This window comes from Megalops cyprinoides, chromosome 12, assembly GCF_013368585.1.
Source record: "Megalops cyprinoides isolate fMegCyp1 chromosome 12, fMegCyp1.pri, whole genome shotgun sequence".
Taxonomy (NCBI): Eukaryota; Metazoa; Chordata; class Actinopteri; order Elopiformes; family Megalopidae; genus Megalops; species Megalops cyprinoides.
The window spans coordinates 3,919,324-3,935,132 of NC_050594.1; the positions used below are offsets into that span (position 1 = coordinate 3,919,324).

At 48.1% G+C, this 15,809-nt stretch overlaps 1 protein-coding gene across 3 annotated transcripts in view; it reads right to left on the minus strand.

Annotated features, from left to right (window-relative positions):
* Positions 1-3,304: 3,304 nt before the first annotated feature.
* The window catches only part of LOC118787241 (human immunodeficiency virus type I enhancer-binding protein 2 homolog), a 43,615-nt gene continuing 31,110 nt past the window's right edge, over positions 3,305-15,809 (minus strand). For 2 of the 3 annotated variants that reach the window (XM_036542732.1, XM_036542731.1), the window contains exons 3-8: positions 8,785-14,045; positions 8,313-8,464; positions 7,080-7,255; positions 6,362-6,463; positions 4,787-5,562; positions 3,305-4,309 (exon numbers count right to left, since the gene is read on the minus strand). In XM_036542732.1, the coding sequence (XP_036398625.1) occupies positions 3,515-4,309; positions 4,787-5,562; positions 6,362-6,463; positions 7,080-7,255; positions 8,313-8,464; positions 8,785-13,770 (6,987 nt within the window). In that variant the 5' untranslated portion in view covers positions 13,771-14,045 and the 3' untranslated portion in view covers positions 3,305-3,514. The remainder of the gene's footprint in view (positions 4,310-4,786; positions 5,563-6,361; positions 6,464-7,079; positions 7,256-8,312; positions 8,465-8,784; positions 14,046-15,809) is intronic. The other variant, XM_036542733.1, reaches the window with a different exon arrangement.

Below are 15,809 nucleotides of genomic sequence, written 5' to 3' on the forward strand. Positions count from 1 at the left end.
CCCCAAAGAATTTTTGATAAAGGTGTGTGGCTGTATTCTATTTTTTGAATGTGTATGAGATCACTACGGCTCACTAGTGCAGCTGGTTACAATAACCATGCCTTCGGAGCAGCTTGTGTTTCAGATTACACCCTGGTAGAAAAACACTTCCCCTCTAAGATGAAAAAAACACCCCCCCCAAAGTCAATTCTGTGTTGAATTCCTTGGTATAAATTGCTGTTCTCTCTAATTTAAAAAATTATACCTCAGACAGATAGTCAGTCTCCTCCTCTCCCCCTGTTAAACTATGTGGTGAGGACAGATGACACAGTCTAAAATAAGACACTCGACACCTTTGGACACATTAAAAAAGATATATTTTTCAGGATGAAGTACTGTAGATTCTGGTAATGGCGACCAAAAACTAAACTCCAATGAGAATAGCACCAAACAGCATTATTTCACAGAACGCAAGAACAGGTATAATCAAAGCATATCTTCATAGGATACATCTACAGATTATAAAGCACTCTATATTGAAAGGCGCACTGGTTTCCGTAATAAACACGAAATGAGTAAATGAGACGATTGGATAGGCCTGCTGTGTACACCCTTACTGAGCCGCAGGAATACACTATAGCACAGCTCCAACAAGGAGAAAAATGAGGATGCGAAATTGGCTGCAAAATTCAGATCCGCAAGAGACCCGTAACGCTGTGACATGGCAACACGTGTGATTGACTACCGATCAATTAATCAATGCTCTGTGTGTCAAAAGCACTTAAAAATAACCTTATGAAACAGAGACCGGAACAGGTTCTGTATCTGAAGTAAACTCTCCAAGCCAGCCTTTTGTGAATGATCTTGAACAAAAAAAACAAAAAAAAAAACAAAAACCTTTTAAATACAGAAGTTTCGAATGACAGAATTGTGTGAGAGGGGTGGAGCAGTTTTGGAACTGTAGGAACAGGGTTTTATCCACATTTAAACACCAAACCAAAATACACAAAAATGCATTTACCATTACAGCAGTGCTTATTTTTGAAAATCTTCCTTTTCCTTTCATAAATATAATGTAACAAAGGAGTTTCCCTTCTAGTGGCAAAAATACAGCTGCCCCAAACACATCCTTATCAAAGAGATATGCCATGGCAATTAAGCATATGTACTGTAACATGCAGTTTACTGTTATCCTCTTTATCTTCAAAACAATCCATTTTTTCACCTGTACCATTACTCTTAAATCTAAAATTTTTCACCAAACGTCACAGCTAATTCTCTAAGTTTTCATAATACTTTTCTTCCCCCGCTTTTTGCTTCAACAGTTGTGCTTTGTAACTTTTAAAGACGAGTTCATTTCAAAGACAGGTTCACACGGTGAATCGAACACCGGGGAGAACCAACAGAAGAATATAAGTACAGAGCACACACTCTTTAATATACACATACATGAGAGTGCCGTGGCAGATTGGTGAAATATACTTAGGGCTGAGCAGAAAAGGTTTTAAAATATCTCCATTTGAAATAAATCCACTTAAACATATATTATCCTCTAGTTTTTTTGTACCCTTCGACTGGAGGAAAGATAAGTTGCATCCCTTTACATTGCACTCCTATGTGTACTTAATGACAAACCTATAAAATAAAATATATATTAAAAAAAGATTTTTAACGGACTGATTGCCCTGCCCGCAAACTGTTGTCATGTACACATATGTACAACATATTTTGTGTGTGTGTGTATGTGTGTGTGTGTGTGTGTGTGTAACAGTTTTACAGGACAATTTACATAAACTGGAATGTTTCCTCTCTACTCAATAAATCAAGTACCTCAAGTGATCAGATTCACAGAAAAACCAAATATACCTTTAATATATGATACCTTTAACCACTACTGCAGTCAGTATATAGAGAAAGGGAAAAAGTGCACATTAATTCAATATAATGCTGAATAGTTCTAGATTTGAAACCACAACTAGCACTTAGCCGGGGCCGATCTGGCAAACACGAGATAAAAGGTTTCAAGCATTAAGAGGAAATGACCATAGGCAGATGACAATCTAATGCGTATGTGCATATGTAGACAGTGTGTATACTCATGCCCTGCTCACACACAGCTGCTTTCCCTGATCTCAACCTCACATAAACCACACCTGAATTAACTTTCCTCTGGTGAAGGGGCGGGGCTTTCAACATGGCGGGGCTTTCAACATGTGACTCTGATCACATGACCCTCCAGCAGGGACTCGCCAGGACGTTGCAGCTGGCACTGTTTTACAGACTTGCAAAATCGGAGCAGCAATTTAATGTTCAATCACGTAAGTGCAAATAATAAACTAAACTATCCACTTTAGCTATGAAAACAACAATCAGTACTGTTCATATGTTAAGGATTCAACACTCTTTATACTTAAAAGTATTTTTAAAATGATTGTGCTACATTACGTTTGAGGGGTTTCTGCTTTTTTCTCTTGGTGGTAAACAGGTTCAAAGGCGATATTAGGCAGCACACAGAGCATGCCTAGACTAAACCCCAGTGATTTTTTGTGATATGCAGGTAAAATAAAGTGGCAAAGTCATTACATTACAACTGCTTATCTGATACCCTCACCCACAGCAACCGAAATATTCTCCATTTACACAGTTCAGGCTGAGTACCTTGTCAAAGGGTACAACAGCAATGCCTGGCCTGGGATTTGAACCCGCAACCTTTAGGATACAAGCCCTGCTCCTTACCACTATTCCCCTCAGCTGCCATAACTTGTACAGGACTATACTTCACAAGGTAAAAAAAAAAATATCAGGGAGCATCTTGAGAACTCCAGGAAAACAGGTCATATATGAACAGGGCTTATGCATATACACAGTAAGTATGTATAAGAGCAGAGATACTTCTAATGTCTAAAGCAATTTTACAGTATACATTTGTTGCTCTAATTAAGCATATAGTAAAGCCCATGTTACATACAAAAAGGCATCTACGACATTAAGAAAAATGTACAATTTATGAAACATATTACAATAAATAGTATTACAGAACCGCAGCTGTACACAAAAGCAATTGAATTTCACTCATATAAAAATATGTTTTAGTGCAACCTTACGCGTTTTGATACTTCACATCGTTCAGACTTGCACCTCCAGTAAAGAAGGGAAATCACATTTACGTATTACAAAACCAATACACAAACTCCATATATTTACACTTTTTACCTGCTTAGTATGCTTATATGAATATAAGCAAAAAGTAACAAAAAGGCACAAACGTCTGTTCTTTTAAAAGTACCATTACTAAACTAACAATCAAACAAAAAAAAGTCCATCAGCAATTTTGGTCAGGCTCATATATAATTTAACATAACTTCTCAAACTTTAAATAAGAATGAAATCCTTAAATAGCAAACCAGGTTATAAAGGCGTGCTATACATAGGTTTAATCTATAGAATCCCTACTTAATTTGCTGTTTAAAGACTTGTCTACACGCGTGTGTGTGTGTGTGTGTGTGTTTCCACTGCAATCCCCTACTGCTATGTTTCACCTGTAGTCCATAGCTTCTTTTGGAGAATCTTTACCCGTCTTTGCGCTTGTGGACGTCTCCCTGAGGACCTGTTGGTCTAACAGTCTCTCATTGGCACTTTTACTACAGACAGCGGGGTGGCTGGGCGGAGCCTCGGACGCAGCTAGCCTATCATGTTCAGAGCTGGGTTCAGTGGGAGTGGCTGAAACACCCGCCTGTGAACGCTGGCGCTCTGAGCCGCTGAAGTGCGGAACAGCGTGGCGCTCACCCCCGGCGGAGCTCGGGAGGGGAGGCCAGGGGTGACGGGGGTCGGCGGGTTGGGCGGGCCTGTCGGGGGCGTCCTCCGAGGCGATCCGCAGGGACGCGATGGCCCTGGTGCAGGTCTGCACGCTCTCGTCCTGTCTGCCGTCCTCCTCCCCGACGCCGGCAGAGTCCCCGTGGGCGGGGCCGGGGGACGGGCTGCTCACGCCCGGCGACGCCGGGGAGGCTGCGGGGGAGGGGAGCTTCTCCTTTCGGAGGAGGGAGGCGCTGGCCTCCCGGGGGCGGAGACTCGCCTCGGCCCCGGACTCCTTCCACGTGCTCTTCTGTGGCGGGAGCTGCACGGGAGGGGCGGGGCCGGCGACCGACGTGGGTGCGGAGTGCACCACCTGGATCCCGCCGATAGGAATCATGGGAAGGGCTGTCCTCACCTGCCGCTGGGAGTGCAGGGGGAGGTGGCTGAACAACCCCTGGTTGACCGTGGCGACGGGGTCCCGTGCCCCCACCGCCTCCCCAGAGAGGCGTAATCCTTGGAGACTGCTCTTCCTCAACTCCTGAAAACAGGAAATGAAACCAAGAACAGTGAGACTACAGCAGTGCATGATGGGGGTTTATATACTGGGAATAGGCTTAGCAGGCTGACTTGATGGAGATGCTTGGTATTTCCACCTGAACAGTTGCCTAGGGCATTGTTTCCTCAAAATACTTGCCATGATGCATTTGAAAATAGTATTCTAATAATATTCCAATGGCATCATTGTTACTCTAAATCAAGCATTACTTAAAACAGGAGATAATAAGCTTTGAAAAAGTGGAAAAGTTTCTTTTTAACAAAACAAATGATTAAACTTTCCCTTTCAGGAATAATGAGGTCAAACATGTTCACACATGAACAAAGGGAAAAGAGACAACTACACTGAAATGGAGCTTTGTATTTAAGAGCATTAAAGTAAGGTGCTGCTGAATAGCTGATGAGGAGATCTGACTGCAGCAGGCATCTGGTGCCATGCACTGTCTCCACTCTTACTCACCAGCCCTGCCTCAGGCAGCAGGTACTGCCCCAGGTCCCAGGGGGCGCTGTGGAGGTGTCGGTTGGAACCCCTCCGGGGCGACACGGCCCGGATCATGCCTCGGTGCCTGCTCCTGGGCGAGAGGTCCCGCGGAGGCACGGGCGAGAGGTGTCTCCGCGGCGACAGGTCCCTCCTCTTGGGCGAGATGTGGCGCAGCGGGGAGGCCTCCCGCCTCGGAGACAGGCGTCCGCGGGGCGACAGGTCTCTGCGCGGGGACAGGTACCGGCGGGAAGCGGGCTCGCAGCCCAGAGAGGACAGCCGTGACGGGGAGGAGTCGCGAATCGGGGACAGCCCCCGGTCCTCCTCCATGGAGCCGGCCACGTTGCTGCTCAGGGAGGCCCCCTGCAGGCGGCTCCGCTCCCCTGCGCTCTGCTGCTCGTCCTCCTGATCGCCGGACGCTGCAAGCGGTGTGATCTGGATGCTGGGCAGCGACAGGAAGTAGCTGCAGAGCGGCGGCTTGGGGGCGGGGCCCTGGAGCTCGGGGGAAGAGCCCTGGGAGGCGGCCACAGCGGTCACAGACGGGGCGGGGCTTCCGTAGGGGCGGGGACTCGTACTCCTGGAGCGGGTCTTTGGGGTGGAGTCGCCGTCGTAATCGTCGTCTTCGTCGTCGTCTTCCTCGATGTCGTCGCCCTCTTCCTCGGCACCCTCCGAGTCCTCCGCATCAGAGAATTGGTGCTCCGCCACCACGTCCAACGCCTCCGCCTTCCCAGAATCCCTCCTGCCCTCATCCACGTTGTCTGAAAGGAAGAGTCGAATAAATCATTGCCACTGTCAGATCCGAAACAATCCGGTGACCTAATTTCTCTATTTTTCACATCACAAAGCAGTAACATATTTTTACCCATGGGGCTAGAATAATATAATACAATACAAACATCTGAAACTCAAAGTGGAGGACAATGCATTTAGTTTAAATATAGAACTGAGGCTAATTCTGACTAAACACATTGCAGTTTGACAAATGGAAAATTTAATGTGTATTTTTTTGTGTTTTTTTAAATGATTTTCATGAACTTCAGTACCCCACTGAACTCAATATGTGTGAATAATAATGACGACAACAACAACAACAAACTGACTTCAACTTGTCCTTTCAGTGCTAAACTGGAAGGAACACCACATCAGCCTGATTAATACAATCGGCATCAAAAATGACCATTTTCCTTTGCTTTCAGCCTTCAAACTTCTGTCCTTCCTCCAGCCCCAGAGAATAAAACAAATATGTCATTGAAATCAAAACCTAGTAAAGTATGTATTTGAAAAAAGCGTCATGGTATTTAAAAGGGATGCTCTGCTAGGTTTATAGAACAATTGTATACAACAATTGACGAAAGTTATATATTTGCATAGCTATATAAAAATTAAAAATAAACCACTAGTTACATTTGTAAATTGGTTAACGGTGTCATATAACATGCTGATTTTGTGAGTGTGGCCATTTCTTGCTTCTGTATGTCTGAGACTCATTTTCAAGGTCAATCACACCAAACGTTTTTTAAATCTGAACAGCTTGATTTTCGAGAGCTGGATTCTCACCAGCTTCCTCCGCCTCGCCGTCATCCACAGACGTCACGGGCACGCCCAGCTCCAAGCACTTCTTCATGTGGGCTTTGGACTTCATGTGCTTCGTCAGATTTCCTGAGATCAGAGGCAGAGGGTTTTTAGGACTTTGCTGAACTTACACATGGGAGAAGATGCCTGTTCAGTTCATTAACACTCTTCTACAGCTGTTCGTTGACAGCCCTGTTGTTGTCATTATCATTTGCAGGAGAAGTGGCGGTAATGGTGTTAGCAGTTAGTGACGGGAGAGTGAGGCTTCGTGAAATTGAAAATGGGTGTGACTATCCTGCATATTTTGCTAGAGAGAATTTGATTTGGCTCATACAAGTCAGTGATTTTGGTGACAGCATGTGGTAACTCGATCCAACATACAGTACCACTGCTCTTTTCGCCACACACTCCCATCGCTAGTTGCGGTGTATTAACAGACAAAACAACGTTTAGTTTTCAGTGTTTTATTGCAATGGAGTGGACCATTGGTTTCTATGGTGACAATGTGTTGCATCGTGGAAAAATTCTTGTTTGTGAAAAGTTCTGGTGGTAAAAGTATAACCTGAGTAAAGTTGCTGATGCCATCTGATCAACACATTATACTAGAAGTAACTGTTGCGATAGTAGTGTCACATTATTCATCGTTTACAAACACAAATATCTGATGGATAACGACATGGTGTAGAGAGCAGTCGATACCCACCTTTCGTTTTGAAAGCGAAGTTGCAGAACTTGCAGACGTAGGGCCTGACGTCGGTGTGCGAGCGGATGTGTTTCTTCAGCATGCTGGGCTTCTTGCAGCGGATGCCGCACTCCTCACAGATGTACTTCCCTCGGCCCCGGCCTCTCACGTAGATGTAATCTTCATTCGATTTGTACCTGTAAAATGCAGGGATTGCATTTATGCAGCACCTTTCGTGGATCTCAAAGCGCTTAGCAGATCGGGGGGTGGGGGTGGGGGAGCGTGACTCACTTAAACCCCCATCAACGTGCCACAGCCATACTCTTTCAAACCAGCGCTCGTCGTTAGCACAGCAAGAACTGATTGGCGAATCAGGAGACAAATCTTAAGGCTGTACCAAATCATTTTTACAGGTGTGTCCATTGTGGGCTTTGAAACACTCTGTGGTTATTATTTCAGAAACTGGAGGTCAACGTCGAACACCATTGTTGAGATCACTTCTTGGAGGTTTTTAAAAACAACAGAAGACCAATAAAATAATTCAATTCTGTACCAGCTGGATTTAGAAAAGACATCTGATGTTCGTGATGATTAACCAGAATGGGTCATGTGCTGTGTTTGATTTTTTAAAAAAATATGTTGTGGGATGACTAGGATTATGAAGACAGGATTGCACATGTTGTAAGAGAATCTCTCTGCAAGTTGCATAACCAAAACAGTCTGGCTGAATGTTTGCGCTCCAATTCCACAGAACAAAAACAGATTTTTTTTTACCACTTATCGGAAAATATATCATCAGATAGATTTAACGCTGACCAACACCTGGTTGCACGGCAACTCAAAAAATCATGAACAAAGGCAACTATGCTGTAAATGCGTAACTATGGCAACACAAGAATTACTCAATCTGAGGTTGAAATTCTGAAATTATGAAATTTACTGGATACGTCAAGCTTGTGACTTCCATTAAAAGGCCTTTAAAATAACATTTAAGAGCCTGGTGTAGGACAGCTGTCCTTCAAAGAATTTGATTTTTTTTTACATTATTCATTTGCTTTGCAGATGCTGTTGTCCAGTATTACATACAGATCTTACATTTCAAATATTAGTTGTTTATACTGTATTTCCGTGTTATACCGTATATCCATAAAACTGAACCAATTTAGTGTAAATAGATTGAAGGCACAGATGGCCATCCAGTAATCAAACCTGCAATGTTATGGTTCCAAGCCCAGTTCTTTAACCCTTACTTACCCTCCTTCAAAGATTTTGATGCGTGTTGGCTCAGCGGGCTTCGAGGTGGCCTCTTTCTCTCTGTGGCCCTCCTTCACTCTTTCCCGAGAGCTGACGCCTCTCACTTTTTTCTCAAACTTATTCATGTCTAACTGCATGAGCTCTGGCTTCACCTGAGCATGCAAAAATACAGCAAAAATCACCACACTGAGTGCCACAATCACCAAATCTAAACACACAGAATGGACAGATATTCATTCAGATCAAAGACAAGATTATAGATTACTGCATACAGAAACAATGCACACGCATTGCTGATCTATATTAAATATAAAATAAAGAGAGTGGGATGGGTATTGATCGATCCTCAACAAACCAAAAGCACTTCTTTCTTTTAAATCATGCTCTTTGTTGTTAAATATTTAAATGTGGATGACCTCAAGTAAAAGTATACAACAAACACTGTACATATTGTGAGAAATAGGTGACATACCCTTTTTCCTACCTGGTCAAGCCTCTGCTGCCACAGGTATGATGACACGAGTTTGCTGGTTCCGGGCTGACACATGGCGGCCATTGTGAAGGTTTCTGTGTTCTTCCTCTGCTTGGAGCAGAGCAGCGCCAGAGCCGTCTTGGTGTTGAGGCCGGGCGGGTTTGGGTTGTTGGAGCTCACGCACCAGGAAGCATAAACGGACGAGTGTGGGGCGGTCTGGGCGTCGGTGGGCTTGGTGTAGCTCAGGAAGCACCAGCTCACGCTGGCGGTGGTGCGAAGGCTGGGGAATCGAAGGACCCGCTGAACGTCAGCGGTCAGCAGAGAGGCACCGCCAATGGCTGCGGCGGCACCCCACGTCTTGCCATCTGTCGCCTGCCTGACCTCCGGAGCGCCACCCGCAGAGAGTGCTGAGGCCAGGTCAGAGCCGGCTTCGCGGGGGGGCTCGTCCACCTCCAGCTCCTCCGGGGACTCCCTGCCGTCGGGAGAGTCTGTCTGCATCGGCCGAGGAGGACTGTAGCGACCGGTCCTATGCTCCTCTTGTGAAGGAAAAGAGGATAACTTTGAGGATTGGGCACCGGACAGCGGTGGGGACGCCATACCCTCCTGGTGGTCGGCAGAGCCGTCGTCCTTCTCAAGGCCCGGCTTCTGCAGCTTGCCGGCATCGCTAGCCGTGCTGGAGTTGCCGAGCTCCACGGCGCTCAGCTCCTCCACGATCTGGCCGTACATCCTCTCCTCCTTCACTCGCTTCTGCTGTTTGATCTCGGTGAAGAGCTCCAGGCTGCTGGCCGGCGACAGCAGGCGCTTGCTGCTCCCCATGCTCGAGGCGTCCGTGGTGACGATGGATCCGCAGGTCAGAGACAGAGGGATTCCTGTATTCAGCTGGACCAGAGGCGGGTCAGGAACCTTCCAGAAGGGATAGGGCAGGAGAGGTCCGGGTTGACCCAATATCTGAGCCAGGTTGAACCCTAATCCGGGCTTCAAAGCGGAGTCATCGGTGACTTTGCATATGGCAGAAGTGGGATTTGCACTCTGAGCTTGGGGGACCAAAATCTGTGAAACACTGGTGTATGTTGCAGTGGCGTAAGACGGCACGTTGGTCTGAACTCTTACAGGAACCAGCATGCTAGGCAGCGATGGCTGTGACCTGGCGTTCTGAACGGAGAGGACAGGCTGATTCGGGTGCAAAAGCCCCGGACTCTCAGTGAAGGCTTTTGACAGGAGGTTGCTGAGATGATGGGGCGAGCCTCTTGGGATGTATTGGTAGCTCTGATCCGATGCAAACTCGGCAGGCTCTGAATCACCCTGCTCCTGTATCTGCTGCAGCTGTGGAGTCTGCTGGGGTTTGTGGTGGGCCTGCTGTGCAGTGGGCTGCCTGATATGTAGCTTTTGTAGCTGCTGTGTCTGGAAAGCAACGTGCTGCTTGTGGCGTTGCGACAACTCCGGGTGCCAGAAGGTACCTGGCTGAAATGGCAGGAATGGTGATTGAGCCAAGCCACTGTGAAAAGAGGCGGGGTGCCAGGCTACCTCTTGGCTGGAGAATTCATGCGTCTGATGGTCACTTTCTGAAGGCTGCCAGCCAGGTAAATGATATGCTTTCTGCATTAGCGGATGGCCCTCTTGCCGGTCTTCCTCACTGATGCTCTGCTGCAGTGGACGATTATGTAAACCTAGGACTGGCTGAACATTTCTCTTGTTTCTAGCTGCATCGGCGACGGGCGCGCCATGACTTGTACCAGCCAGAGGTGAAGAAGCGCCTCGGTGGAGGCCGCTGACCGTTTGTTCCAGGTGCTCTTGCTTAATGTTCATATCTGAACCTTTGTCCTGCATTCCGGTTTCAGGGTGAACACTTAAGGAGGCCTGCCTCACCAAGTAGCCTCGTCTCCGCTCCTTCATGGAGGAGGCGCTGGCGTAGACCTCACCCTGTCTGGACAAGGGGGAAAGACTCCCATAGTCAAATGACTTGCTCCTGATCTCCAGGCTCTCTGAGGGCAACGTGCAGGGCGCCTGCTCTGATGACGACCGTCTCATCTCTCTCTGATGATGCTGGTGCCCGCTTCCCGGCACGGTCAGGAACTCAGACTGCTTGTTGGGGTCTTCCGGCCTCATTGGGGAGCCCAGCTTGACGCTCTCCTCCCTGTCAAACGACATGGAGAGGCTTGAGCTGTGAGACAGGTTGCTCTCCTGACTGGGGCTCCTGGAGAGGCTGGTGCAGGTCGACTCAAAGCTTGACTCGCCGGAGGAGTGCTCCAGCTCGGCCAGACGCAGGCGTTTCTTTTTCGGCGGCAGCTTCTCGGCAGGAAGCTGAGAGAGCGTTTCGCTTCTCTGCGGCCACTGGAACTCCTCCACGTGCTTCTCCGGCTCTTTCACCGGCGGCTCGGGCCCCTTTTCGGGTTTGTCTGGCTCCTCGGTCACCCTAATTTCCGGCACTAGGATGTTGGGCTGACGGACCAGTTTGGGCGCTACGTGCCTTTGCTGGGCTGGCATGTCAACCTCACTCTGTTGCTGCTCTATACTCTCAGATCTTGACAGGGAGTCCATGCTTTGCACCTCCTCAGTGTTTTCTGAGTCAGAGTGCTCAGAATACGAACCGGTAAGTTTACCCTGAAGGTAGCACGGGTAGTCAACTGAGTCCGACTTCTCGAAAGAGCCGGGTCTGCTTAATGAGTTGGTGTGCTGGATGACGGAGATGACATTAACTGGGGTTTTCCTGTCAGAGTCTTGAATGAGCACCCTGTCCTCAGAGGACCCACCAATGCCCATGTCAATGCTGTCTGACTGGCTACGCACACTGTGGAGGTGTCCTTTTCCGGTAGGCGTAGTCCTCAATGACTCCTGATTGACTTGTTTTGAGTCATAGTCCCCAGGGGACCCCAGCATTTCAACCGAGTGGTCACTGGCGTAATGGCTGGGGCTGTCCTCTTCATCCCCTACGCTCTTTTCCTTCCTCCGTTTCCTGGTGGCGGTTTCCATCACCTGCCTTTGATACATCAGCTGCGACTGAAATTCAGGGTAACCCTCCATTCCAACTTTCGCACCGTACGAAGCATAGCCTTTCAGCTCGGGCGTCAGAGCACAACGTTCCCCCGATTTCGCTGCTCCAGGTGGGGAAACGGCGCTTTTGGAGAGGGCTGGGTGGCTCTCGGATTCCGCATGGCCTTCATGGGCTGACAGTTCAAAGGCACCCTGTCTCCTGAGCCTTCTCAGGCCGCCAGGACTGGGGTAAAACACGTCGTCAGAGGTCATCCTCTCATCAAAGGAGTGGCTCCCTCGTAAACCTGGGGGGACGTCAAGGTTGGTCGCAGAGGACGTCGGCATGGAATTGCTCCTCATTAGTGACGCTGTATCTGAGGGAGCCTCGAGGTGAATGGGGTTGACTTGACTTGGGGGATACTGCTTTCGGTCGAAGCCTTCTGACCTTTGCAATTCTGTAATGGCTCCTCTTAAAAATATGTTAGTATTTAGGTTAACTGGGTCAACCATGTTTTCATCCTTTGTGAAAAGGTGGGAGGACATGCAGTCTTCGGCAAATTTTCCCATGGCTAATTTATGCACAACACTAGGTTTGTCAGTCAAGTCAGCTACATTAGTGTCTTTGTGGGCTACAGTCGCCATCCCCACTGTAATGGACTGCCTGGGCCTGGGGCTGGGCCGGTAATACTTTCCAAACATGATCTCCTCGTAGGATTTTGCGTTGGTGATGGGCGGGCTGACCTGCTGCTCGGCGCTTTCAGAGCGGGAGAAGTAGCCCGAGTCAGTGCTGCCTTTGCTGTGGGGGCTCAGCAGGTTGTAAGAGGACTCGGAGTCCTGTCCCTTTTTCTCATGGAGTCTAAGCGCAAGCCGCTGCTTGACGGAGTGAAATTCGTCCCCGCCTCCTTCTCGGGGACCCGCAGGAGACGTCTCGACGTCGGCGAACTTGGGGCTCGGCGCAGCCGCTGACATCGTTCCCTGTTTGGGGACGATCAGCAGGGGCACTTTCGCCGAGGTCCCGGTCAGCTCCTCGCCAGACTCGGTGCTTGCTGTCTCGCCGCCGTCCCTCTCCGTTGTGCTCTTGTCAGCCTCGAAGGACGCGTAAGCGAGGGGGCTACTTTTTTCCAGGAGCGCCAACCCCTCAGCCGCATCCTCATCAGTGTCGGTGCTCAGCTCCCCATCAGAATGCACCTCCGCCTCCCCCACCGAGAACGCCGCGTCCGCGTCCCCCCGGGCGGACGCCAGCTCCGAGCAGGGCACCAGCCCGGCTTTGATGGCGTGGGCGTGGGACTTTCTGTGTTTGTACAGGTTGCTCTTGGTTTTGAAGGAGAAGCCACAGGGCACGCAAGGGTAGGGCCTCTCCCCGGTGTGTGAGCGGATGTGCTTCTTCAGCACGCTGGGCTTGGCGCAGGCCCGGCCGCAGTAGTGGCAGATGTACTTCCCCGGCTTCTTGGGTTTCTGCTCCTTCCTGTGGAGGTCCTCTGGCTGCTCTCTCCCCGCCTGGGGATACTTGCTGAAAGGGAAAGTGGGAGACTTCCTGTGGGGAAAACCCCCTCCGTGGCTGCGGGATCGCCCGGGGAGCAGGTCATCTGGGGGGAGGGCCTGCAGCTGGCCAGCGAATGGCCAGCCCTGCGCGTCCAGGCTGGCCTGCAGCCGCGGCTTCGCGCCGGCCGGGAACGTCTCCACGTCTCTGCTGACTGCAGCCTGCTGTGGGTAAGGATGCGGTAACTGGCGGAAGTAGGCCCCGGGGAAGTGCTGCGGGAACTGTTTTTCATGAGACGGCTGGCTGACTGCGGGGGAGGGCGGGGTCCCGGAGGCGCCCTTTTCCAGCGAGTCTGCAGTGCCGGCGTCGCCGCTCTGATTGCCTTCACGCTGTGAGCGCCGCTTGCCCTGCGAATCGGCGAAAGTGCTTCTCTTAGTGCTGGCTGTGGGCTCTGAAAGCCATTTTCTCTGCAGCGGGCTCTTCTCTCGCGGCTCCTTGGTGCATTTCTGTCCAGCGGCAGCCTCAAGTGGCTCCATGGTCCACTTTTATTTCTACAAGGATGCTCAAAACCGATGTTTGTTAAACTGCTCTCCAGTAAGAGGACATGTTGAATGTTTGCCCACAAGAGTGTTCCTCATGCATCAAGTCCTCTCATTTTTGTGTCCCTTGGGTTGGACTGAGAAATGCTCCTCTTGGTTGATATTTTCAAAGCCTTCTTTTGTTGACATTAGATTGCTTGCTTTCTCTATTTTATTCCAAGCATGTAGACTTTGTCTTTCAGGTCATTCAGCGTGCAGAATCCACATGTTATCTGAAAGAGAGCATGTGTTGCATGTTAGATATTCGATGAATGAATGTTCACTGGTGAAACTGTTTAGTTTTAAAAAATACACAAGAACACAATCTGTTGTCTCTTAACTTACTCAAAAAGGATGAACTTTTTATTGTCACTTTGTTAAGCCTGTAAAAATTAAATATATTCACAATTCATATTGATAATATCAACATACTAACAATATATTATTAAGTTCACCTTCTTTATCTTAAAATGCAATGCATGGTGAGATACTTATGACAACAAAATAAGTGAGACCTCATGGCACCTTTGCCGATTTTCTCTGAAATATTTACAAATTTCTTCACAGTTCCATTTAATTCCTGATCATGCACCGACACGACAAGTCGCCTACACGGAATAAAGAGTTCCGAAGTTTGAACCCGAGCACTTCTTTCGGGAGGAAAGTGTCTGGTCGCGCAGGTGCAGAGAGCGCTTCCGACGCCGTGACTCACTGCTTACCGCTGTGCCCACTCACTTCCTCAAAAGACACAAAAGGCGCAAAAATAGCCCACGGAAAGCTCTGAGGGTGACGCCAGCTCACAGATGTGTGTAGGTGGCTTCGTGTAGTAATTACCACAGGGTGAGCTGTGGCGGAACACTGGCATTTTCCTCTCCGCGCCTTCGGCCTTTTTTTAGCTCGCTTTAATTTTCACCCAGACTGTCACAGACGATGTACGCAGACACGTACATCGCATACAGCCCTGTGTCGTCATGAGCTGCAATTAGCATAACCCCCCCCCCCCCCCCCACTCCCATGCTCCCACACTTTATACTGAGTGAGAATAAAGTATGCTCTACCTGATGGGAGATTGTCTGTGTGATGGCGAAGTCTTGCAAGACTGCAAACCATAATAAAGTTGGAGTACACCAACCAAATGATGCTAAGAGTAATGGATGCAACGTCCGCTGTAAAAATGCCCCTGCAAAGTGCAGGGAAAATGGCCACAGCGTATAACCTGACACACTGTCATCCTTTTAGTTATGCTGACAGGTATAGCTGATGATCCATGCTGGAATATAGCACGTTATACCCCATGATGGGTGATACAGAGAAGCCCTTCACCAGTCTACCTATTTACCCAACATCTTTTATACCAACATATCACCCCAGAAGAACTGCCTGAATTTTTTTGAGTCACCATTTTTCTAAATAGTTCTGGATTTTAACATTTGGTGTTTCACTTGGGTAACAGTTTTTGTCATCATCCTATGCTTAAAATAAAATTCCAAATACAATATCCTTCATTATCTTCTGAGCTTGCATTACCTGTCAGCTTTTAAAGGTGTGCAATTGCATCTCTAGATTGATTGTTCCTTTTCCCCAGATATGACAGAAAACATGACCTGCGATCTGCGAGTACTGTCTTTTAAAGCAGAGCAAATTTCAATGCCATCTTTTTGATCAGACCGCATTAAAGAATCAGCTATTAACTGGTAACCTTCATCTGTATGTCCATACTTCCTAATTTTGCAAAATGTTCAGAACAGGTCCAAAAAAATAAAACAGTCCTGAATGAGTCAGACAGTGCTGTCATTTACTTTGAGCCAAAGTACATCATGTTTTTGAGAATGGACGGAAATATTCCGAAGCATCCTCTTCTGCCTGCAAAAGGGAGCCAAGGAATAGCAGAAATCTGCACAGAAGATGGACCACATTCTGTGATATTTACCAAAGCACAGAGAGCGGGATGACTCAGACAAATTATATAAGGTCTAAAATTAATCTATGAATATTCA